The 24,581-nt window shown below is 51.7% G+C and overlaps 1 protein-coding gene across 3 annotated transcripts in view; it reads right to left on the reverse strand.

Annotated features, from left to right (window-relative positions):
- ITGAE (integrin subunit alpha E) overlaps positions 1-24,581 on the reverse strand; it is an 84,452-nt gene that overhangs the window by 13,110 nt on the left and 46,761 nt on the right. For 2 of the 3 annotated variants that reach the window (XM_063717955.1, XM_024235430.3), the window contains exons 13-25: positions 23,490-23,632; positions 22,998-23,138; positions 21,489-21,713; positions 20,255-20,385; positions 18,067-18,197; positions 16,784-16,947; positions 15,221-15,349; positions 11,869-11,942; positions 6,837-6,969; positions 4,333-4,431; positions 3,068-3,147; positions 1,412-1,489; positions 47-110 (exon numbers count right to left, since the gene is read on the reverse strand). In XM_063717955.1, the coding sequence (XP_063574025.1) occupies positions 47-110; positions 1,412-1,489; positions 3,068-3,147; positions 4,333-4,431; positions 6,837-6,969; positions 11,869-11,942; positions 15,221-15,349; positions 16,784-16,947; positions 18,067-18,197; positions 20,255-20,385; positions 21,489-21,713; positions 22,998-23,138; positions 23,490-23,632 (1,592 nt within the window). The remainder of the gene's footprint in view (positions 1-46; positions 111-1,411; positions 1,490-3,067; positions 3,148-4,332; positions 4,432-6,836; positions 6,970-11,868; positions 11,943-15,220; positions 15,350-16,783; positions 16,948-18,066; positions 18,198-20,254; positions 20,386-21,488; positions 21,714-22,997; positions 23,139-23,489; positions 23,633-24,581) is intronic. The other variant, XM_063717954.1, reaches the window with a different exon arrangement.

Consider the following 24,581-nt stretch of genomic DNA (forward strand, 5'->3'; position numbering starts at 1 on the left):
CTGGTCTTGCTTTGCCACCCATAGCTTTGCAATGATAAGTACTTACATGGAAGAGGAATTCTTTGTGGTGAGAAAGCCCCTGGCCCGTGTTCACGTATGTTATGGATGGTCTGCAATTGAGAGGACACGCGTCAGCCACTGAGGACGCTTTCTCCCTTTTTTGGAGACGGGGTCTCACTCTGTTGCCCAGACTAGAGTGCAGTGGAACAATCGTGGCTCAGTGTAGCCTCAACCTCCCAGGCTCAAGTGATCCTGCACCTCAGCCTGCCAAAGTGTTGGGATGACAGGCATGAGCCACTACAACCATCCCCTGCTTTTTTTTTTTTGAGATGGAGTCTTGCTCTGTCGCCCAGGCTGGAGTGCAGTGGTGCGATCTCAGCTCACTGCAACCTCCGCCTCCTGGGTTCAAGTGATTCTCCTGCCTCAGCCCCCCGAGTAGCTGAGATTACAGACGCCTGCCACCACACCTGGCTAATTTTCATATTTTTAGTAGAGACGGGGTTTTGCCATGTTAGCCAGGCTGGTCTTGAACTCCTGACCTCAGGTGATCCACCCACCTCGGCCTCCCAAAGTGCTGGGATGACAGGCGTGAGCCACCGCGCCCAGCCTTCTCTTTTTGAATGAACTTGACTGCTTCCAACTGAATATATTAGGACAGAGGGCACCAGACCTTTACCAGGAATGAGGCCGGGTACGGTGGTTCACGCCTGTCATCCCAGCACTTTGGGAGGCCGAGGCGGGCGGATCACCTGAGGCCAGGAGTTCAAGACCAGCCTGGCCAACATGGTGAAATCCCTGTCTCTACTAAAAATTTTTTAAAAATTAGCTGGGCCTGGTGGTGTCCACCTGTAGTCTCAACTACTCGGGAGGCTGAGGCAGGAGAATCGCTTGAACCTGGGCGGCAGAGGTTGCAGTGAGCCAAGATCGCACCACTGCACTCCAGCCTGGGCAACAGAGTGAGACTTCGTCTCAATTAAAAAAAAAAAAGGGAATAAAAGCTGAATGTCAAAATGTAAAGTGGTCGTAGTGCAGTTGGGGTGAGGTGGAATATTTGAATTCTGTACCGTTGGGCTAGTTCATTTTCTAATTATCCCTCAATTGGCCTTACTCATCCCCTCCTTACTTTCCAGTTCCACAGCTGCCTTCTTCCCTCCACAGCGTCATATTAATTCCCTTTTGTAGCAAAACTAATTGGCAACACACCTCCTTTGATGACCACAGTGGGGTTTCTGTGACCCAAATGTTAGTACCCTAGAGATCAATATCAGAGTCTGGGTTCTAAGCAGGCTCCTCTCAGAAGGACAGTGTCCACATTCATCCTGACCACCAGCTCCATCTACAAAAGAGAAAGCCCAAAGCTGTCCCCTGGGCGATGGAGTCACACTGCTGCTGGCCCCTTGGGAGTACTTACTTGGAGAGAACTGCAACGAAGGCATGCCTGAATTGAAGGGTGTGGGTCTCGTTGGCCAAAGACCGTCTTTCATTGGAACTAGGAATAAGAGTGTTAGTTCACAGCACACCTGCTTTGTACATAGCAAGTGCTTCTTAAAAAGTGCCTCGCTCTGTTGCCCAGGCTGGAGTGCAGTGGTGCCATCTCAGCTCACTGCAACCTCCGCCCCCCGGGTTCAAGCAATTCTCATGCCTCAGCCTCTTGAGTACCTGGAATTACAGGCGTGTGCCACCATGCCCGGTTAATTTTTGTATTTTTAGTAGAGACAGGGTTTCACCATGTTGGCCAGGCTGGTCTCAAACTCCTGACCTCAAGTGATCTGCCTGCCTTGGCCTCCCAAAGTGCTGGGATTACAGGCGTGAGCCACTGCACCCGGCCTATTTTTTTTTTTTTTTTTAAGTTCCAGGGTACATATGCAGGATGTGCAGGTTTGTTACATAGGTGAATGTGTGCCATGGTGCTTTGCTGCACCTGTCAACCCAGCACATAGTTACTAAGCCCAGCACGCATTAGCTATTCTTCCTGAAGCTCTCCCTCCCCCTGCCCCTCCCATAGTCCCCAGTGTGTGCTGTTCCCCTCCCTGTGTCCATGTGTTCTCACTGCATAACAGGTGCTTCTGTACCTGGCTCCCCAGGGTCACTGGGAGTCAGATAAGAAAAGGCTCTCAGAGGCCGGGCACGGTGGCTCACGCCTGTAATCCCAGTACTTTGGGAGGCCAAGGCTGGTGGATCATGAGGTCAGGAGTTCAAAACCAGCTTGGCCAAGATGGTGAAACCCAGTCTCTACTAAAACTACAAAAATTAGCTGGGCGTGGTGGTGGGCGCCTGTAATCCCAGCTACTCGGGAGGCTGAGGCAGAGAATTGCTTGAACCCGGGAGACAGAGGTTGCAGTAAGCCGAGATCATGCCACTGCACTACAGCCTGGGAGACAGAGCGAGACTCTTATCTCAAAAAAATAATAATAATAAATAAATAAATAAAAGGCTTTCAGAGATAAGCAACTGGAGTTCAGAATTGTCTCTAGAAGACCACACTTAGAAGAATACTGGTTTTAAAAGGGCTTCTCAGCCTCCACACTATTGACATTTTGGGCCAGTTAGTTCTTGGTTGTGGGGGCTGTCCTGTTGTGGGGGCTGCTCTGCGTGATGTTTGGCAGTATTCCTGCCCTCTACCCACCAGATATGCTACTGAACACCCCCTCCCCAAGTCATGGCAATCAGAACAGGCACGGCCTCTGGTGGGCAGAATCACCTCCCTTTCAGAACTCTTCCCAGCAGCAGTCCCCACCTTACCCCCAACCATAGAGGTCTTGCAGATAACAGAGCTATCCCAAGCTATTCCAAAGCTGAGTGAACCAGAACCAGAACTCCAAGGCTCATTCCACCAGACTGTACCACAGTTTTACTTTGTGTGTGAACAAAAGAACATTTTCATTATCTCTGGTAACAAGAAGAGAAAGTCGAGTCCCTGCAGGGAAACAGATGCCTTCTGTGGGCTCACTGGGGTTTCCTTTCTCCCTGGGCAGTAAGGGGGCCGTTCCTCTCACAGCGTGCACGTGGCAGGGAGATGTCTTCCAGGGTCATAGCCTGACTCTGCTGTGACCCAGGCAGTACTTACTTGGTGACGGTCACAGTGATGTCCGCTGTCCTGTTTGGAAAGGCATTCTCCTCTAGCTGCCAAACGACTGAAACATGAGCCTATTTTAAAGGGGGAAAAAATGGTCAGTTGATTCTCTCTATGCCACTCACAGTTCAGACTGCTAGCTACTTGTGGAACAGACCAAGGAGACGATTCCTCAGATTTTCACATTCCTCACATTTTTGTAACACAGCATGTTTCCTTTCCTTTTCTTTCTTTTTTTTTTTTTTTGAGACGGAGTCTCGTTCCGTCACTCAGGATGGAGTGCAGTGGCATGATCTCGGCTCACTGCAACCTCCACCTCCCGTGTCCACGCCATTCTCCTGCCTCAGCCTCCCAAGTAGCTGGGATTACAGCCACATGCCACCACGCCCGGCTAATTTTTGTATTCTTAGTAGAGATGGGGTTTCACCATGTTGGCCAGGCTGGTCTCCAACTCCTGACCTCAAATGATCCACCCACCTCGGCCTCCCAAAGTGCTGGGATTAGAGGCGTGAGCCACTGCACCCGGCCCCGTTATTTCATTTAAGCCTCAAATACAAATATGGAGTAAGCAGGGCAGGCGGCCTCATTACCCTTCTACAGTTGAAGAAGCCACTTCAGAGATTTCCCACAGCATAGAGATGATGAGTGACAGCTCAGGGTTAATAACTTTTGGTCTTGGCCGGGCATGGTGGCTCATGCCTGTCATCCCAGCACTTTGGGAGGTCGAGGCAGGCAGATCACTTGAGGACAGGAGTTTGAGACCAGCCTGGCCAACATGGTGAAACCCCATCTCTACCAAAAATATTTAAAAAATTAGCCAGGTGTAGTGCTGCACGCCTGTAATCCCAGCTACTCAGGAGGCTGAGGAAGGAGAATCACTTGAACCCGGGAGGCGGAGGTTGCAGTGAGCTGAGACCATGCCCCTGCACTCCAGCCTGGGTGACAGAATGAAACTCCATCTCAAAAACAAACAAACAAACAAACAAACAAAACTTGTCTGACACGCCCTCCATACTACCCACAACTCCTCTGCTTCACCGAGGTGAGCAGGCAGTTCATCTAGGGCTGTGTACTGGAAAGCTCTCGTCCCCATCACCCCCTACTTTCAGAGCCAACTTAGCCACTGTTAAGCACTGCTGAGGACTGACTGTAGTCAAGCAAAGTGCAAAGCTGGAACCGAGAGATTCAAATGAGACTAAGATGCAGAAGACGCCAACCGCAGGGTGGTGAGAAGAGCAAATCAGTCCAAACCAACTCACAGATGACCTCTTGAGGACGGGGTGACCAATCCTGCAGTTTATGATCAGGACAGAAGCAACCGGCTGAGGGTCATCACACTGAATGTTTGGAGAGGGAGGCTGTTAACAGAGCAGATGACATTCTCTTAAAGAGCCAAACAAAACAAAACAAAAACGTGGTTTCCTCACAGCAATTCAGCAAACATTCACTAATTTTTCTGCCTGTCAGACACCCTGCCGGGAGCTAAAGAAATAAAGTCCGCTTCGTCTCTGTCTTCCTCACAAGCCGGACAGGCGGAGTCAGCAGTAGATCCCTGAGGAATTTCAATACAAGGTCTAAGGGGTGCTTCCGTGAGGGAGCTGCAGAGAACAGCAGTGGAGAAATATGAATTCCAACTCGGAGGAATTCGTAAGGTCTTCCTGGGGAAGGAGGCATTTGAGCTGGGCCTTGCACTGATGCAAACATAACCCACAGCCTGGCTGGAAGGCCGGCACACACCAGCAATGCCACATAGCCACCAGGGCTCCCCACTCAGACCCCCGAGGGGCAGGTGATGACTGCAGTGAGTTTTCTTAATTCTCCCAGGGACGGTCCATCCCTAGTTCCCCTCTAGATGCCTAGGAGATTGTTTTTTGTTTTTGTTTTTGTTTTTTGAGATGGAGTTTTGCTCTTTCGCCCAGGCTGGAGTGAAGTGGCACAATCTCAGCTCACTGCAACCTCCACCTCCCGGGTTCAAGCAATTCTCCTGCCTCAGTCTCTCGAGTAGCTGGGATTATAGGTGCCTGCCACCACGCCCGGCTAATTTTTTGTATTTTTTGTATTTTTAATAGAAACAGGGTTTTACCATGTTAGCCAGGCTGGTCTCGAACTCCTGACCTCAAGTGATCCACCCACTTCAGCCTCCCAAAGTGATGGGATTACAGGCGTGAGCCACCATGCCCAGCCTAGGAGATTGCTTCATTCATATAATGGATACTGTCCTAGCCCAAATAGCCTAAGATGACCGGGGACAAATCTACAGTCCAACAAATTCAAGTTTATTAACTCACTGCAATGAGGAAAACTACACTTTGATTTTGTTTGTTTGTTTGTTTTTGAGACAGAGTCCTGCTCTGTCTCCCAGGCTGGAGTGCAGTGGCGCAATCTCGGTTCACTCCAATCTCTACCTCCGGGTTCAAGTGATTCTCGTGCCTCAGCCTCCCGAGTAGCTAGGATTACAGGCGCCTGCCACCACACCTGGCTAATTTTTGTATTTTTAGTAGAGACAGGGTTTTGCCATGTTGGCCAGGCTAGTCTCGAACTCCTGACCTCAGGTGATCCACCCACCTCGGCCTCTCAAAGTGCTGGGATTACAGGCGTGAGCCACTGTGCCCGGCCAAAAACTACACTGTTGTGTGTATCACTGAACAATAGAAAAGGTGGTTATTAAAGGACTCCAGGGAAGGGTGGAGTTCAGATGAAATGTAAATAAAGTCATGTTTTGATGCTAAAGCAGGGCTGTGTGTCAAGGAGTCAGTCAACATCAGGCCAGCCTGTGAATCAGACCCAGGGCCCACTTCCTTGGAAACCATTACTAGAGAGTAGAAAGTTTGAAGTAGACCCAGGGCCCTCTTCTTTGGAAACCATTAATAGAGAGAAAGTTGACAGACACTGTATCTGAAGCTCTCTACCTCAGGTGGAAACAGACTCTTCTCTTGGTCAAAATGACTTACACTCTCCAGGCAAGAGTGATCGGGGTTCATAATTACTGACGTAACTACTTTAAACAGCAAAGTTTTCTTTTTTTTTTTTTTTTTTGAGACGGAGTCTTGCCCTGTCGCCCAGGCTGGAGTGCAGTGGTGCAATCTCAGCTCACTGCAAGCTCCACCTCCCAGGTTCACGCCATTCTCCTGCCTCAGCCTCCCCAGTAGCTGGGACTACAGGCGCCCGCCACCGCGCCCAGCTAATTTTTTTGTATTTTTAGTAGAGACAGGGTTTCACTGTATTAGCCAGGATGGTCTCCATCTCCTGACCTCGTGATCCGCCCGCCTCGGCCTCCCAAAGTGCTGGGATTACAGGCGTGAGCCACTGTGCCCGGCCCAAAGTTTTCTCATCTGTGATTTTAGAGAACAAAATTTCTCAGTGTGGTGATACTTGTCAGCCACAGGGTGTCCTCGGGAAACAGACTGCTTCCTAGTATCGGTGTCTGTATCCAGCCTGGGGAATGGCAGGGCAGATTTTCACTTTCCCCAGTCTAAGCTAATTTTTACTTTCTCAGTGTCTTAGGGCATTAGAGCTCGCTTCTCTCTCAGAACCCTGGTGAAGAGAGGCTGCACACAGGGAGGGTGATAGTGCAGCAGAATATGGTGCCTTGGGAGGCATGGAGCCAGACTGGCGGGGATTTATCTAGTTATTAACCATCTATTGGTTGGACCAGGAGGAGGCTGGAGGCAGGGGTGCCAGTGGGGGGGTCGCCACGGAAAAGCAGGCATGCAACAAGGGAGGGGCGTGAGGGACCTGTTTCCACGGCCGCCGTCACAGTTACCTTTTGCATCCTCTTAAACTGCAGGTTTCTGGGGTAATTCAAGGCCATGCTTGTCAGGTAGGAATCTTCCCCGGAGTTAGTTAGGTTAATGTTCAGGGTCAGCTCCTTTGTGAGACCCACCACCAATTCCTGCCTGCACAGGGTACAGATAAAAATGTTACAGTTTATTTCATCTGTAAAAACTTCAATGCAATACAATAGCACATTCACCGAGGCTAGAGTGTGGGTGCTGTGGCGCAATGATCACAGCTCACTGCAGCCTCCACTTCCTGGGCTCAAGTGATCCTCCCACCTCAGCCTCCGGAGTAGCTGGGACTACAGGTGTTTACCACCATGCCCGGCTAATATTTTTTTCATTTTTATTTTTTTGAGATGGAGTTTCGCTCTTGTTGCCCAGGCTGGAGTGCAATGGCATGATCTCAGCTCACTGCAACCTCCACCTCCCAGGTTCAAGCAATTCTCCTGTCTCAGCCTCCCGAGTAGCTGGGATTACAGGCATGCACCACTATGCCTGGCTAATTTTGTATTTTTATTAGGGACGGGGTTTCTCCACATTGGTCAGGCTGGTCTCGAACTCCTGACCTCAGGTGATCCGCCTGCCTCGGCCTCCCAAAGTGCTGGGATTACAGGCGTGAGCCACCCAGCCTGGCCGATGTGCGGCTAATTTTTGTATTTTTTGTAGAGACAGGGTCTCGCCATGTGGAGGCGGGTCTTGAACTCCTGGGCTCAAGTGATCCACCTGCCTTGGCCTCCCACAGTGCTAGGATTACAGGTGTAAGCCACCGCACACAGCCCAGAATAGCACCTTCTTAAGTAACTTCTTAGATGAATTGCCTAGGGAATACATTTAGCTTAGACATTTTTCCTCTCAACATAAGCAAACAGCTGGACTGCCACACCCATCTCAGTTGTTGCATGAGATGACGATAATAGCTGCCGTCTATTTAGCGCTTACCATGTGCCAAGGACTGTGTCTCACACGCTCAACCCTCATAGTAACCCTGTGAAATAGTACAGCTACTCTCCATTTTATAGAAGAGGAAACAGAAGCCAAGACAGGCTAATTACCTGTCATCCCAGCACTTTGGGAGGCCGAGGCGGGTAGATCACCTGAGGTCAGGAGTTTGAGACCAGCCTGGCCAACATGGCGAAACCCCGTCTCTACTAAAAATACAAAAACTGGCTGGGCGCGGTGGCTCACGCCTGTAATCCCAGCACTTTGGGAGGCTGAGGTGGGTGGATCATAAGGTCAGGAGTTCAAGACCAGCCTGGCCAACATGGTGAAACCCCATCTCTACTAAAAATACAAAAATTAGCCAGGTATGGTGGCAGGTGCCTGTAATCCCAGCTACTCAGGAGGCTGAGGCAGAGAATTGCTTGAACCCGGGAGGGGGAGGTTGCAGAGGGCCAAGATCACACCACTATACTCCAGCCTGGGTGACAGGATGAGACTCCATCTTAAAAAAAAAAAAAAAAAAAAATTAGCCAGGCGTGGTGCGGGCACTTGTAATCCCAGCTATTCAGGAGGCTGAGGCAGGAGAATTGCTTGAACCCGGGAGGCAGAGGTTGCGGTGAGCTGAGATCGCACCATTGCACTCCAGCCTGGGCAACAAGAGTGAAACTCTGTCTCAAAAAAAAAACAAAAGGCTAATTAAATGCCTGGAGTCTAGCAGCCTCCAAAGAGTTGAGAGAATTGTACCCAAATCCTCTTTCTACCAGCAATCCACTGTGACCCTAGGTGAGGTACTCTATGACACAAATTCATCCATGCCACAATATATATGGGGCACTGCTGTGCACTGGAGAACAGTGTACATAAGACATACTGTCCCACCCCTTTTCTTGGCCTCAGCTTCCTACCCACAAAATCATTCAGACCCTTCCCATTAAAAGGCTGTGGTTTAAGACAGGAGTCCATGTGGCCTGGAAAAGAGGGTCCTGGGGATGTGTGAAAGGCTCCTCCAGAATGCTGAGGTATCACGGGGACCCAGAGTGCAGAACCACTCTCAGTAGCTGAGATCGACAGAAAAACATATTAGCAATACCAAGAAAACTGTTTTCCATCTGAAATGGCCAAAGATGAGATGTGCAGATCTAGGAAGTAATGTGACGTGTGTTTTGTTCCCATTGTTTGGTTTTGGTTTGGTTTTTATCCCAGCTGAGAAGAGGATGGATTGACTGGAGGGAGAAACAGGAAGCAGAGACAGAACCTGCTGTCTCCACCCGAGAGATGATACATGCCTGAAATAAGGAAACAGTAGTGGACGGCTGGACACGGTGGTTCACGCCTGTAATCCCAGCACTTTGGGAGGTGAGGCAGGTGGATCACTTGAGGCCAAGAGTTCAAGACCAGCCTGGCCAACATGGTAAAACCGTGTCTCTACTAAAAATACAAAAATTAGCTGAGTGTGGTTGTGTGCGCCTGTGATCCCAGCTACACAGGAGGCTGAGGCAGGAGAAGCACTTGAAGCCAGGAGGTGGAGGTTGCAGTGAACCGAGATCACGCCACTGCACTCCTGCCTGGGTGACAGAGTGAGACCCTGTCTCAAAAAAAAAAAAAAGACAACAGTAGTGGAAAAGGAAAGAAGTCAGAGACAGTAAAGCAAATGAAATGAAAAAGAGGCAGAGGAGGGGGCACAGAGGAGTCATGGGCAAGTTCTGAGTTTCTAGCTCAGGTGGCTGAGTGGTGCCATTGACTGAGGGAGGTAACACGGGAGGAAGACCCAAGGGTGAAAGAAGATGCGTTCAGTCGGGGACATGACAAGAGGTGCATATAGGATAACAAAGCAGAGATGCTGACATGTCAGCTGGACACACCATCCTAGAGCTCAGGCGTGAGAGCTCAGTGTCATCAGAATATTTAACAGCGTTGCCTAATCTGAGGCCTAGGGACCGTCTCAGAGGGCCCGGAATGCCAACATTCATGTATGCACATGTGATCTTCTAAGGAGAGGGGTCTGTAGTCTTCATTAGATTCTTTTGGGGATCTATGTCCTCAGAAACGTCAAAAACCACTGAGACAGCTGGACACCGACGACCAGGCTCACTAGCGTTTTTGAAAGAGAAGCGTTTGCTTGCTATGTACACTAGGGGGCGATGTAGGGCAAGCCGCGCGTGCTGTATCTCTGCTACCCCAGTAGCTGGCTGGGAGGTTGGTTCTTGGCTGTAATTAATTCCCTGCTGGAAACAGCTGTGCCTGCTTGTTAGGCTGGATTCCAGAGCATTTGAAAGTCTTCAACTGGTCCTGCAAATGTCTATGAAAGGGCTGACCAGGACTTGGGGAACTGCGTTCTTCCCCATATACGGCAACTCCGGCCAGCTGGCCATCAGAATCACAATACATACACAGCACCAGTCGCCAGGGACGGCTTGTTTGTTTTGTTTTGTTTTGTTCTCCCCCGCTCCCCTCCCCAGCCCATATGGAGTCTTGCTGGAGTGCAGTGGTGCAATCTCGGCTCTCTGCACCCTCTGCCTCCCGAGTTTGAGCGATTCTCCTGCCTCAGCCTCCCCAGTAGCTGGGATTACAGGCGCCCACCAGCACGCCCAGCTAATTTTTGTATTTTTAGTAGAGATGGGGTTTCACCATGTTGACCAGGCTTGTCTCAAACACCTGACCTCGTGATCCGCCTACCTCTGCCTCCCAAAGTGCTGGGATTACAGGCATGAGCCACCGCGCCCGGCCTGGGAGGGCATTCTAAGAGCACTACATGTCTAAACCCAAACTCATGTGCTTGGCAACACCGTCATTCTGGAATTCAGTGTGGTCCAATAGAACATCTGCAGTGATGGAGACAGGCGGTATCTGTGCTGCCCAACACCACCAGCCACAGGCGGCCACTGCGTCTTTGAAGTGTGGCTAATGTGACTGAGGATGAAACAAATGTTTCATTGTGTTTAATTTTAACTCATGTACATGTAAACAGCTAAGTGTGGCTGGTGTGTTGGACAGTGCAGTGTCGCATGCTGGGGCTGTGGGTCTCTTTCCTCCCTCCGCCTCCACTCTGTCAGCGCGTGCTATGGGCTGTCACTTTAAACCGTTACCCCGTCATGGCCCAGCCCCCATCACCTCTCACCTGAGTGGTTACCAAGGGAGCAAGTGCCACCCCTTTGTTCCTACACTCTCTTCTCAGCTCAGCAGCAAGAAGGATCCTGCTAAGCTGCGTGAGCGTGTCACTCCTCTGACTTCCCAGCTCACAGCAAAAGCCCTTCTGAGGGTTTAAGAAGCCCCATGGCCTCCTCCCCCTCCCTTCCCTTCCCTCATTACTGCCCACCCCACTCCACTGCAGCCACTAGGTCCTCAGCCTGCCCCCCACCCGCCAGGCAGGCTCCCAACCCAGGGTACCTGCAGCTGCTCTTCCCGTAGACACCCATCCACATAGCTCGTTCCTCTACCTCCTCCAGCGTGTGCCAAAGTGTCATCCTCTCTGACCACCCCATTGAAAACTTCAGCATCAGCCGCCACCCAGCACTCCCTCCTACCTTCCCTGTGTCTTCAACGTTCATCTCATCAACATAGAATTTACCTACTTACCATCTTCTCCCGCTAAGAGCACCAGGAGGGCAGGGATTTTTGTCTGTGTTGTTCACAGAGGTATCCCCAGCACCTAGAGTGCTTGGCACAAAGTAGATGGTCCAGAAATATTTGATTGATTAGTTAATTTGGCCAAGAGGTGGGCCAGGAAAGAGGTTACCTCTAACTGAGGTAGAGGTCAGCCTGGCTGCGAAGAACGCTGGGTTCTGAATATAGCATTGTCCGGGATGTCAAGAGACCCAGGTTCCAGTCCACCAAATGTCCTATGCAGGGCCCTCGGGGACTGAGTCTGCTTCCTAATCTAGAAAGTGGGAAGACAGATCTCTGTCTCGCCTCCCTCCTGGGGTAGCTGAGGACATATTGAGATAATAAGTGCAGAAGCCATTTGTGGGCCACGGGGAGAGCGGAAGGGGGTGTGCAGGGCGTCCTAATGAAGGAATTGCCCGGGCAAGCGTTCGGGAGAAGGTTAATCGAGGAAACTGACGGCTGCATCCAACTCACTGAGAGACGGCGGTGGCCAGCTGTAATTCTGCAACACAAAACAGCTTATCCTTGCAGGCCTTCTCATAGGGCAGCTGTAACCAGACAGAGAGTCCCGATCAGCCCAGGCCCCGCCTTCACCAGCAGCCCTGCCTGCCTCCAGCTCTTCTCCTTATAGGACGTTTAGGGCTGTGCCTCCTGCTCACCCTGAGAAGTGCAGTTACAGGGAGGTGAGGGGTGCAGGCTGGGATTATCCCTGAAGAGCAGGGACTGTGACATTCCTGGGTGACATTCCTGGATCTGTCCTATAACATGGGCACACTGTGACCCAGTCCTCTGGCCAAGGTAAAAAGTGGGGTGACCTTCATGGAATGTTAGGGGTGCCCATGACATTTACATCATGCGAATTAAGCAGCAACACACAACTTTGCGCATTTAGGGAGCAGACACCTATGCGAAAAGAAGCCTCCTTAGTCTTTTCTGATGTAGGCAGAACAGCCCGGGCAGGAATCAGAGATACCTAGCCAAATATTGTCAAGGTCCAGGCCTTGGAGGTTCTCTTCCTCATGGCTAGTCATCTGTTTGTTTGTTTGTTTGTTTGTTTTCAGATGGCGTCTCACTCTGTTGTCCAGGCTGGAATGCAATGGCGCGATCTCGGCTCACTGCAACCTCCGCCTCCCGGGTTCAAGCGATTCTCCTGCCTCAGCCTCCCAAGTGGCTGGGATTACAGGCATGTGCCACCACACCCAGCTAATTTTGCATTTTTATTAGAGAAAGGGTTTCACCATGTTGACCTGGTTGGTCTCAAACTCTTGACCTCAGGTCATCCACCCGCCTTGGCCTTCCAAAGTTTTGGGATTACAGGTGTGAGCCACCACGCCCGGCCTAGCTAGTTGTCTCTGTAAGCTAACTATTTCCCCTGCCTACACATAACCGACTAATTCTGAAAGCCACATTTCAAAAGGCCTCATGGAGGTTGAAAAGCTCCAGTTCATGTTTTTAAAAATTCCAGTGTTCTAAAGTAGCTGGGTCTGTTTTTGTATTATGAAGGAAGGCAGCCAGTTCCTCGGCTGGAGAGCCTCTGCACTTTGCACTTCTCTCCCAGCGGCCACCTCGGCAGCTGTCTGCAGGTCTGTTCCCATGGTCTAGGGTGGGAATGAGAGCCCAGGGCTTGAAAGGAAACTTTCTACTTCCTGCGGAAGGGGGATGCCATTTGCAGAAGTCAAAGCGTGGCGCTCTCTCTAAGTGGGTCAACAGTTTCATGCAGGGTTTTTTGTTGTATTTTTAATATAGCCACGTAGCCTGATCTCTTCCACCCAGCCCCGGTGAAAGAGAATGGGGTTAAGTCAGCTAAACTCCCAGCTAGAACGCACTCTCTGGTAACACCGATGTGCCTAACACCACATGATTTTTCCTCACCCATTTTATACAGGGAATAACTTTTTAAAAATCTCTTTGCCATAGCATAATAGTCATCACTGGTTAAGGAAAGACACATAAAGAGATGTGAAGCAGGATACAATCGCAAGGCATCTCACCATAAAATGAGATGTGCTTATTAATGACACAGGCAAACAGCACTAGGAATGAACGAATCCACATTAGGTGCCTCCTGAGATGGTGTAATGAGAAGGATACAACTTTACTTCTGTGATATTCCTACCAAAAATGTATAACCTGCCCGGGCGCGGTGGCTCACATCTGTAATCCCAGCACTTTGGGAGGCCAAGGCGGGTGGATCACCTGAGGTCAGGAGTTCGAGACCAGTCTGGCTAACATAGTGAAACCCCGTCTCTACCAAAAGTACAAAAATTAGCCGAGCATGGTGATACATGCCTGTAATCCCAGCTACTCAGGAGGCTGAGGCAGGAGAATCGCTTGAACTCGGGAGGCAGAGGTTGCAGTGAGCCGAGATCACGCCATTGTACTCCAGCCTGGGCAACAAGGGCGAAACTCTGTCTCAAAAACAAAACAAAACAAAACAAAAATGCATAACCTGAATCTAATTATGAAGAAACATCAGAAAAATTGAGGAACATTCTACAAAAGGACTGGCCTGTACCCTTCAAAAATGTTAATGTCATTAAAAGACAAGGAAAGACTGAGAAACTCTTCCAGATTAAAGGAGACGAAAGATAAATAACTGTAGAACGCTATGAATGATCCTGGACCAGAACCTTTTTTTCTTTTGCTATAAAGGACATTAATAGGACAACTGGCAAAATTTGAATAAAGTTTATAGATTAGATAATAGTATTTTATCAGTGTGAATTTCCTGATTTTGATCATTGTACTATGTTAAGACAATGCCTTTGTTTTTAGGAAATATATATTGAAGGTTTGTGGCTTTTTTTTTTTTTTTTTGAGACGGAGTCTTTCTCTGTCACCCAGGCTGGAGTGCAGTGGCATGATCTTGGCTCACTGCAAACACCACCTCCCGGGTTCAAGCAATTCTCCTGCCTCAGCCTCCTGAGTAGCTGGGACTACAGGCATGCACCACCACACTGGGCTAATCTTTGTATTTTTTAAATTTTTTTTTATGTTTTATTTTTTTGAGATGGAGTCTCACTCTGTTGCCTAGGCTGGAGTGCAATGGCACGGTCTTGGCTCATTGCAACCTCTGCCTCCTGGGTTCAAATGATTCTCCTGCCTCAGCCTCCCTAGTAGCTGGGACTACAGGCGCATGCCACCACACCCGGCCAATTTTTGTATTTTTAGTAGAGACAGGGTTTTACCATCTTGGCCAGGCTGGTATCGAACTCCCGACCTCAGGTGATCCACCTGCCTCAACCTCCCAAAGTGTTGGGATTACAGGCGTCAGCCAGGGCGCCCGGCTGACAAAAGTTTCTTATGACACTACCCGCCTGTCTAAGCTGCACTGATGGGCACCAGGAGGAGAGGCTAGGATACAGGTTTGGTGGGACCATTCAGCCTGAAGGCCCTGGCAGGGCATGAAGAGGCAGGTGCGCCAAAGGGCATCCTCTCTGCAGTGCAAGACATGACAACTCCAGTCTAGCTCCCACAAGGAGCCCCCACCACGGCGTCATCAGAGCCGCTTGCCAAGTGAGGTCCCCAGGATGCAATGTATGCATGTGCCTCATGAAAGATGTAGCAAGCGCTTTTGTGAACATAAAGACATAAAGGAACAAGCCCCAGGGGCAGATGGAGACCTGCGTTACCCATGAGTCCTCACTCACGGGTACACATTAACACCATCGCAGGGACTCAGTTTCACCATGAGTACGGTGAGGGGCCCAAATGCCATCTGAAGACATTCCCTCCCAACTCCAACATTCTTGGAAGTTAGGGGAGCAGGTGGTTTCTGTGGGATGGGCTCTCAAGAGGGCTGGGTACTGGCTGTGGGTAGAGTTACCTGGAAGATGGCAAAGGGCTCAGTGTAGCGGTCCAGGATGGGCTGAGGATGGTCTGTCTGTCCCTCAGGCGTCTGGAGCTGGTAGCTGACTTTGACACTGGCACTGGAGAAGCAGTCCTCCTCACAGAGCTGTGGGGCCACCACGAAAGGCAGGGTTAGAGTTGGATGTGGGGGAGAAGATGACAACAATAATGCTTTTTTTTTTTCTTTTTTCTTTTTTTTGAGACGGAGTCTTGCTCTGTTGCCCAGGCTGGAGTGCAGTGGCGCGATCTTGGCTCACTGCAACCTCCGCCTCCCGGGTTCAAGCGATTCTCCTGCCTCAGCCACCCAAGTAGCTGGGATGACAGGTGTGTGCCACCATGCCTGGCTAATTTTTGTATTTTTAGTAGAGACAGGGTTTCGCCATGTTGGTCAGGCTGGTCTCGAACTCCTGACCTCAAGTGATCCGCCCGCCTCAGCCTCCCAAAGTGCTGGGATTATAGGCGTGAGCCACCACGCCCAGCTGACCAAGATGTTTCTCAAAGCAACATGGAGGACATATTAGAGAGGTAAGAGAGAAGATAATGAGATTGCTTAGCATACCATTTGCCACTCTCTTTGTTTAAATGAGCCTTTCTGCCACCATAAGAGCCTCAAGCCCATGGGAGAAAGTGAGCATGATTCTCTGGTAGAGAATGTGATTAAGCCTTTATTTAAGGAAGGCTGTAGACTTGCTAGAAACTTTCTTAATCCAATTAACAATCACTTTGGGGGTAAATGTGTATTCAGAAGAAGAATTCATGCATTTGTTTATTGGAATAAATGATCCATGTAGATCCAAAGTTCTAGATCCTGTCAGGGTTTGAGTCCCAACATACTTTTTTTTTTCCCCCATGTCTCTGGGCACCTTTGCCAGGAGTAAACCTTTCTAGATGGTCATTTCTATCTTTTTATTTCTTCCTTTTAGTTGTTCACTTCTTCTGATGCCAATTGACATTCAGGCCCTCGGTCCTAGTTATTATCAGGTGAGGTCGGATAACGCATGCCAAGAACACCTGGTATTCCTGAGTTATTACCAAGAAAAACGTCAGCAATGACAGCATCTCCATCTTCCGTGCCATTATGTGGTTCTTGATTTTTTATTATTATTATTATTATTATTATTATTATTATTATTTTGAGATGGAGTCTCGCTCTTGTGGGCCAGGCTAGAGTACAGTGGCATGATTTTGGCTCACTGCAACCTCCATCCCCTGGGTTCCAGCGATTCTCCTGCCTCAGCCTCCCGAGTAGCTGGGATTACAGGCACGCACCACCACGCCCGCCTAAATTTTGTGTTTTTAGTGGAGACAGGGTTTCACCATGTTGGCCAGGCTGGTCTCGAACTCCTGACCTCAGGTGATCCACCCGCCTCAGCCTCCCAAAGTGTTGGGATGAAAGGTGTGAGCCACCATGCCTGGCCTGTTATGATTACTTTAATCACCTCATTTGTAGGTCTGGGTATGTGCCCTTCACTGCGTCACATCAAATCCTTTCTCAATGACAAAGACCCCTCCGGACTCCCACCCAAACTCCCTCACTTACCTCTCCCTCTGTGGGCATGAGCAGGAGGTCCTCACAAAGCTGGGATCCGCTGCTCCACTCCCTCAGGCAGCCCAGACAGCTTCTCCCGTCTGAACACTGCAGCCTTCTCCTCTGCTTCCCCACATCCACGTCCAGCGTGAAGTTGAGAAATGCCCCGCGGAGGCCTGGGAAAGAAGACCAGACCTTCCCGATGAGGTGGGGATGAACCAGCCGCAGACAGAAGGCCCCCAGCCTGCCTGAGGTTCCTTGTGGCCCCTCCTGAACAGTGTCCCCATGCAGGTACTTCCCTGTGGCTGGACTCCTGCGTCGCTTTTTCAAAGATATTTTTCTCACTGTCTGCTGACACCTGGCCAGGGTCTCTGAGTGCTCCAGCTCCAAACCCGGAACAACACATTCCCAGGACTGAGTCAGCCTTCCTTAGGGAAGGAGGGCTCGGGAAGGGGATCGAGATTGAAGAAGAAAATAAGGAGGAAGACAGACAACAAAGAGAATGGAGAGGGAAAGAGGGACTCTATGGAGGAAAACCCCAGGACGGCAGAGCTGGAAGCACCATGGAGGTTCTGGGGCCGCCTCTCTTACTGTACAGAAGCAGCTCAGCTAAGGAAAGACACTTGCCCAGCATCGCACAGCCCATCGAGCTCTGTGTCCTGGAAGGGACAGGTCTGTCATTTGCTTTTTTTTTTTTTCTTTTGAGACGGAGTCTCGCTCTGTTGCCCAGGCTGGAGTGCAGTGGCGCCATCTCGGCTCACTGCAAGCTCCGCCTCCCGGGTTCACGCCATTCTCCTGCCTCAGCCTCCCGAGTAGCTGGGACTGCAGGGGCCCGCCACTACGCCGGGCTAATTTTTTGTATTTTTAGTAAAGACAGGGTTTCACCGTGTTAGCCAGGATGGTCTTGATCTCCTGACCTCGTGATCTGCCCACCTCAGCCTCCCAAAGTGCTGGGATTACAGGCGTGAGCCACCGCGCCTGGCCTTCTGAGTCTTCTTTTCAGAAACTCAACCCTTCAACCCTGAGGAAGGGCCCCAGTGTCCCTCTTCCCAACAGTGTCAGCTCTAAACCCCTTCCGAGTGTGGACATAACCTCAGACCACCTTTTCTTGAGGCAGTTTGCATTTAACAAACCTGGAGACAAAGGAGCTAAGCTCTAATTGAGGGATTTCAAGCACCAGGACCTCAGACCAACACCCACCCACCCCCCGCCCCAGTCTTCTTTCCCTGCCCCTTACAGAAGCCAAAAAGGAAGGACCATCACACCAGGCAGGGGTCAGCTGGACCACTTTTTACCTGACTCAGAGGCTGTGGTCACAGAGCTGATTTCAAAACATAAACGGACATTCACGACGCCGTTGAAGCCGATGGGCAGCGCACTGGGGTTGAAGGCCATGGAGGCCTTCAGGCGAACCACAGGCCGGGAGCTAAACAAGACAGCAAAGAGGATGGGAGAAGTGACTGCTCGGCTTCTGGGTCAGGGCCTGGCTGATTGGTTCATGCATTCAATGGGTCTCTATCAAACATGCCCACATCCAGGTGATCCCTGAGTCTCAGGGTACAGTGGGGAAAGAGACAAGTTCCTGCTTTTGTGGGAAAGCAGACAACAAGCAAATAAATGAAACAGGGAAATACTATGTATTGGCAAGGCTATGAGAAAAATTAAAATACTGTTGGCCAAGCGTGGTGGCTCACGCCTATAATCCCAGCACTTTGGGAGGCCGAGGCAGGCGGATCACCTGAGGTCAGGAGTTCGAGACCAGCCTGGCCAACATGGTGAAACCCATCTCTACTAAAAATTCAAAACTTAGCTGGGCATGGTGGCAGGTGCCTGTAATCCCAGCTACTTGGGAGGCTGAGGCAGAAGAATTGCTTGAACCTGGGAGGCGGAGGTTGCAGTGAGCTGAGATCCTGCCACAGCACTCCAGCCTGGGTGACAGAGCGAGACTCCATCTCAAAAACAACAACAAAAATACTGTAATAAAGACTGAGGGCTACTGAGACTGGGTGGTCACAGATGGCGTGGCGGATGAGGAGGCATTTTGGTTGAGATTTGTTAACAAGAAACAGCCAGCTGTGTGAGGATCTGGGGAAGAGCACTCCAGGAAGAAAGCACAGCCAGTGCCAAGGGCCTGTGGCAGGAACACTTTTGGTTTGTTTGAGGAGCACGAAGGTCAGCGCGCCTGGAGCCTAATTAGTGAGACAGAGGATGGGAGGAGGAGATGGGAATGGAGGGTCGGGGAGGGCCAGGCCACGAAGAGCCCTGTAAAGCCACGGTAAGGAATTGGGATTTTACTCTAAATAGGAGCCGTGGAGGGGTTTTAGGCAGCAGAGTGAAGGGATCGGGCTGCTGCTATGTGGAGAATGGAACGCAGGGGCTGGAAGCAGGGAAGGCTGCCGCAGCAGTGTCCAGGGAGTGAAGACAGTGCCTGCGCTGGGAGGCGGTCTGGAGGCAGAGCCAACTAAGACTTGTTGATGTGGTAGAGAGGAAGGAAAAAGAGGCATCAAGGATGATGCCTAGGTTTTCATACTGAATTGCTGTGTGGATGATGGTGCCATTTGCTGAGACAGAAAGCCTGAGGGCAGGACAGATTTGGGGGAACAAAGGGTGGGGGGAGATAAGAGCTCTGTTTTTAGACGTGTTCACTTCGGGATGACTGTGAGCAGCAGCCCAGAGAGGTGGTGGGTAGACAGCAAGTCTGCAGCTTGGTGGAGAGGACGGGACAGACGGGCGCTCCATGAGCTCATTTACAGCCACGGGACTTGATCATTCACTGAGGGATGGGACTTGATCATTCACTGAGGGATCATTCACTGAGGGATCATTCACTGAGGGATCACTCTGCAATTCTTGGCCAGGTGCAGTGGCTCACGCCTGTAAATCCAGCACTTTGGGAAGCCGAGGCGGGTGGATCACAAGGTCAGGAGTTCAAGACCAGCCTGGCCAACATGGTGAAACCCCGTCTCTACTAAAAATACAAAAATTAGCCAGGCGTGGTGGCAGATGCCTGTAATCCCAGCTCCTCGGGAGGCTGAGGCAGAGAATTGCTTGAACCCGGGAGGCGGGGGTTGCAGTGAGCCGAGATTGCACCACTGCACTCCAGCCTGGGCAAAAGAGCAAGACTCCATCTCAAAACAAAACAAAACAAAAAACAAAAAAACTCTGCAATTCTGAATAATCACAGCTATCGCTGAGCACTGTGCTAAATACTTTGCATATATTCACTTGCATGATCGTCATAGCTCTGGGAGGTAGGTGCTCTTATAATTCCTAGGTAAAGTCTTAGAATTAAATAACCTGCCCAAAGCCACACTGAGAGGGCTGAGAGCTGAGATTCAAACCCAGATGGGCAGACTCCAGAGCCTGTGCCTGCAACCACGGGCTGGCTCCCTCCCTCGGTGCCTAAGGTCTGCATGGAGCTATTGAGAGCAGGGCAAACGGGTGAGGCTGGGCCTGGGACCCCAGAAAGCAGGAGAGCCCTACCGGAACACAACCGCCCGGCCCAGAGTGCCCACGGTGATGTCGGCAAGGCCGTCGCCACTGATATCAAAGCCGCCAGCCATGGACATGCCGAAGTACTGGAGTCCTGGGGCCACCGTGGAGGCTCTGATCCGCTGTGGAGGCAGAAACACAAGGCGTGAGGCAAGGGAAGGGAGGGAAACAGGGCGGGGAGTCCTTTCATGTTCTATCCCGATCAGCACTGCAGGCACCATCCAGCCCCAGGGAGCCCCCAGTCTAGAACCAGGAAAAAGGGGGCAAGCTTTCCCAGAGGAAGAGGCATGTGGATGGAGCCTCGAAGGGCAGGTGGGACTTGACGGGAGAGTAAGGGAAAGAGTGAGGCGTGGGGAAAGAGCAGGGCCTTCTGAGAAGCAGCCAGGGCCAGGGACGGGGTGGACCGCAGGGGATTGGGGTACAAGGAGGCTTGATGTGGGGCTTGGGGGTGGGGGTGTCAACAAAGGTTCTGTTGTTTTGAAGTGATATAATCAGGATAACACTTTAGAAATGGCACTGAAGACACGGGGTGGAAGATGGAGAGGAGGAGGAAGCTGGGTGGGCTGGGAGTGGGATGGCAAGGCCTGAGCTGGGACCGCAGGGATGGGGATAGAGAGAAGGGGCTGGAGTTGGGAGACAGCTAGAATCATGAGGACGTGGGGACTGACAGGCTGTGCAGGGTGTGAGCGTGCTGGGGACAATCTAAGGTTTCTGGTGTGGGGTGTGGAGGGGGATGAGGTCTCAGAGGAGCATCAGTTCTGGGGGAAGCAGGTGCTCTCAGATGGGCTGTGTGGGAGTGAGATGCCTGGGGGCCACCCAGGTGGAGGTGCTCAGGAGGAGCTGGAGGTGGGTGCAAGTACCCGTAATACATGCAGTGTGAGAGGCTGGCAAGGGAGCCCTGGGGAATGAGATAAGGCGCGGAGGTGCTGGGTGGGAGACAGGAGCGAAGGACAGAAAGAGAGGAAGCAGGGACCCGAGGCGGGTGGGTGGAAGGAGGGGGTACAGGCCAGGGAAGGAGACAGGTACCGCCACAACCTCCCCCAGCCTGAAGGGGCTGAAGTGAGGCCCTGGTCTGGAACCTCCCACCAGCCTGGGGGACTTCTTTCTTTCACTGGGCATTCCCAACCCCCGAGACCTGCCCAGTACTTAGGACTGAAGCTGACTTGGGGCTTGGATCATCATATCGAATCCCAGAGGAGAGGAAGGAGAGGGCCCCATGGGTCACCTGCGAGGGGCTGGTGGAGAGGCCGTCCCAGTGTCCGTTGTAGATATACACACTGCCAAAGCTGGCACCATCATCTGCCCCGAAACCTTCCAGGGGGGCCCCGATGGCCACATCTGTGAGCTTATCCTGACTGATATCCCCCATAGCCGCCATGGCAAAGCCAAAGCGGGCATTGGTGAACCCGGGGTGCCCACTCAGTATGCGTGCCAAGGAGAAGGAACCATCCTGTAAAGCAAACAAACAGCTCAGCCCTCAAGAAGGGACGCTAGGTGCCCACTCCATTGCCACCCAGGATGCACACTCACTGGGCTGGTGGATTCTGATTCTCTAGCAGGGAGTCTGAGCCCCAGAAAAGGCCAGGGACCTTCCCAAGGTCACACAGTGAGCATGAGGGGAAAGTTGGGGTCCTCCTACCTGGAAGTTCAGGACTCAGAGCCCGCCCCCCTCTACTTCCATGGGCAGGGGTGCATTGCTGCAAATGGGAGGCCTGGGTTTCACTCGTGGCTCTGCCACATACATGCCAGGTACACTTGAGCAAGTCTCGGCATCACTGAGGCTCACTGAGCCCCAGCTTCCTCACCCATAAGATGAGAGTGGCAGCTACCTCCCATAGTTACTGTGAGAAACAAGTGAGATCCTGGACTAATGGGCTTTGCCAACCATGCAGCTGTAAGAGATGTTATCAGCTGGGCGCGGTGACTCACGCCCATAATCCCATCACTTTGGGAGGCCAAGGTAGGTGGATCACCTGAGGTCAGGAGTTCAAGACCAGCCTGGCTAACATGGCGGAACCCCATCTCTACTAAAAATACAAAAATTAGCCGGGTGTGGTGGCACATGCCTGTAATCCCAGCTACTTGGGAGGCTGAGGCAGGAGAATCACTTGAACCCAGGAGGTGGAGGTTGCAGTGAGCCAAGATTGCACCATTGCACTCCAGCCTGGACAACAGAGTGAGATTCAGTCTCGAAAAAAAAAAAAAAAATGCTGGGCGAGGTGGCTCACACCTGTAATCCCAACACTGTGGGAGGCCGAGGTGGGTGGATCACCTGAGGTCGGGAGTTCAAGACCAGCCTGACCAACATGGAGAAACCCTGTCTCTACTAAAAATACAAAATTAGCTGGGTGTGGTGTCCCACGCCTGTAATCCCAGCTACTCGGAAGGCTGAGGCAGGAGAATCACTTGAATCCCAGAGGCAGAGGTTGTGGTGAGCCAAGATCATGACATTGCATTCCAGCCTGGGCAACAAGAGCAAAACTCCATCTCAAAAACAACAACAATAACAAAAAAAGAGATATTAGAGATATTATCATCAATGATCACCCTTGGGTAAGAAAGAGGGTGCGGAGAGTGATGCCGCTGCCCCACCCAGCCGCCATCCAGCCTGAGCACCTCCCCATCACTGCCCACTGGTGCCAGGCAGGGCTAGGGCACTGCCAGCCTCCATCACCTCTGTGTCAAGCTGAGTGCCACAGCCTCAGCAAGCTCATGAAGATGGAGACTCTCCCACCTGCTCGCTGAGACGGTACACGTAGACTCTGCCTTCTTCTCCATGAACGTGGTAAAATGGAGCACCCACCAGCAAGAAGTCCGTGGTTCCATCCATGTCAATGTCCACAGGGCACAGCTCAGAGCCAAAATAGGACCCCATCTACAGCCCGGGAGGAACTCAGCTCACCAGGAGCTCCACTCCTCCACCCCTCAGCAAGGCTACACCCCTGCCCACGTGCTTCCTGGATCACCCAATTTGGGTCGTTACATATCAATTTGCTCACTGAGAGTAACAGAAGAGTGGAGGAGCAGCCCAGGCCCCACAGTGGAGGAAACTGCCTAGCAATCAGACATGCGGAGCTGAGGCAGAGCCCTCGAGCTCCATTCAGGAGCCTGAGTTTTACCCAGCCTGGGCCCTGGCCCACTGTGCACCCTGGGACCCACCCCTTTCCCTTGGGGCCTCCAGATTCCCCATCGGTCATAAGGGGTGGAGGCTTTCCCCAGCAGGTACCTGCTCTCCCTCCAGCACTGGCAGGAAGCTGGCCTGTCTGCCCTCCTTCTGGAGCTCAAATACGGCCCCATGATGTTTGTACCGTGGAGCCCCCGCGACATAGGAGAGGCTGCAGGTCTTGTGCAGCACGGCCACAGCGTAACCTGGGGCAAGGGTGGTGTGGCTGTGAACACACCGTGTGCTCCCACCTGGCCTCTCTCTTGGCCCCGGCACCTTCCCAGTCAGGCCTTCAAAGTGGCCTGGCGAGGGGGGCAAAATAGGAGACTGTCTTTCTCACTATATTAAAAATCGGCATCAGTGAGCACTCTCACTTTGCCAGTCACACACATCCCCATCACACAGATGTGATGCGCACGCTGTCTGTCACGTATGCAGCTTTGCTCAAAATACTCGTTCGCACACATTCACTACCCACGCTCACACACACACACCCTAGGAGGACCGAGAAGAGGGGTGAGAGGACAGCCACCACTATTAGTATTTTTTATTTATTTATTTTTGAGACAGAGTCTCGGTCCATCACCCACGCTGGAGTGCAGTGGCACAATCTTGGCTCATTGCAACCTCCCCCTCCCGGGTTCAAGCGATTCTTGTGCCTCAGCCTTCCGAGTACGTGGGACTACAGGCATCCGCCAACACACCCAGCTAATTTGTGTATTTTTAGTAGAGACAGGGTTTCGCCATGTTAGCCAGGCTGGTTTCGAACTCCAGACCTCAGATGATCCGCCCGCCTCCGCCTCCTGGGATTACAGGCGTGAGCTACTGCACCACTATTATTAATGGAGAGGCCCCGCCCTCCCGTGGGCGGCTGCTCTGCCTGGTGTACCTGATAGGCCCTGTCCCTATCCAGGAGGCTGTAGTTCTCAGCCTCAAGGTCCCTAACCAGGCCCCGCCCCTCGGCCCATGCCCATGTGACTGACCAGGTCCCGCCCCCATTCGGAAACCTCAAGTGCAGCCTAATGCGCAGCCTCGAGATGGGGATCTCGGCCCCGCCCTCGCCCAGGTGGTCTCCAGGCCCCGCCCTCCCCAGGTAACCTCCAGGCCCCGCCCTCTCCCAGGTAGCCCCCCCCCCTCCAGGCCCCGCCCTCGCCC

The sequence above is a fragment of the Pongo abelii genome, chromosome 19, assembly GCF_028885655.2.
Source record: "Pongo abelii isolate AG06213 chromosome 19, NHGRI_mPonAbe1-v2.0_pri, whole genome shotgun sequence".
In the NCBI taxonomy this organism is placed as follows: Eukaryota; Metazoa; Chordata; class Mammalia; order Primates; family Hominidae; genus Pongo; species Pongo abelii.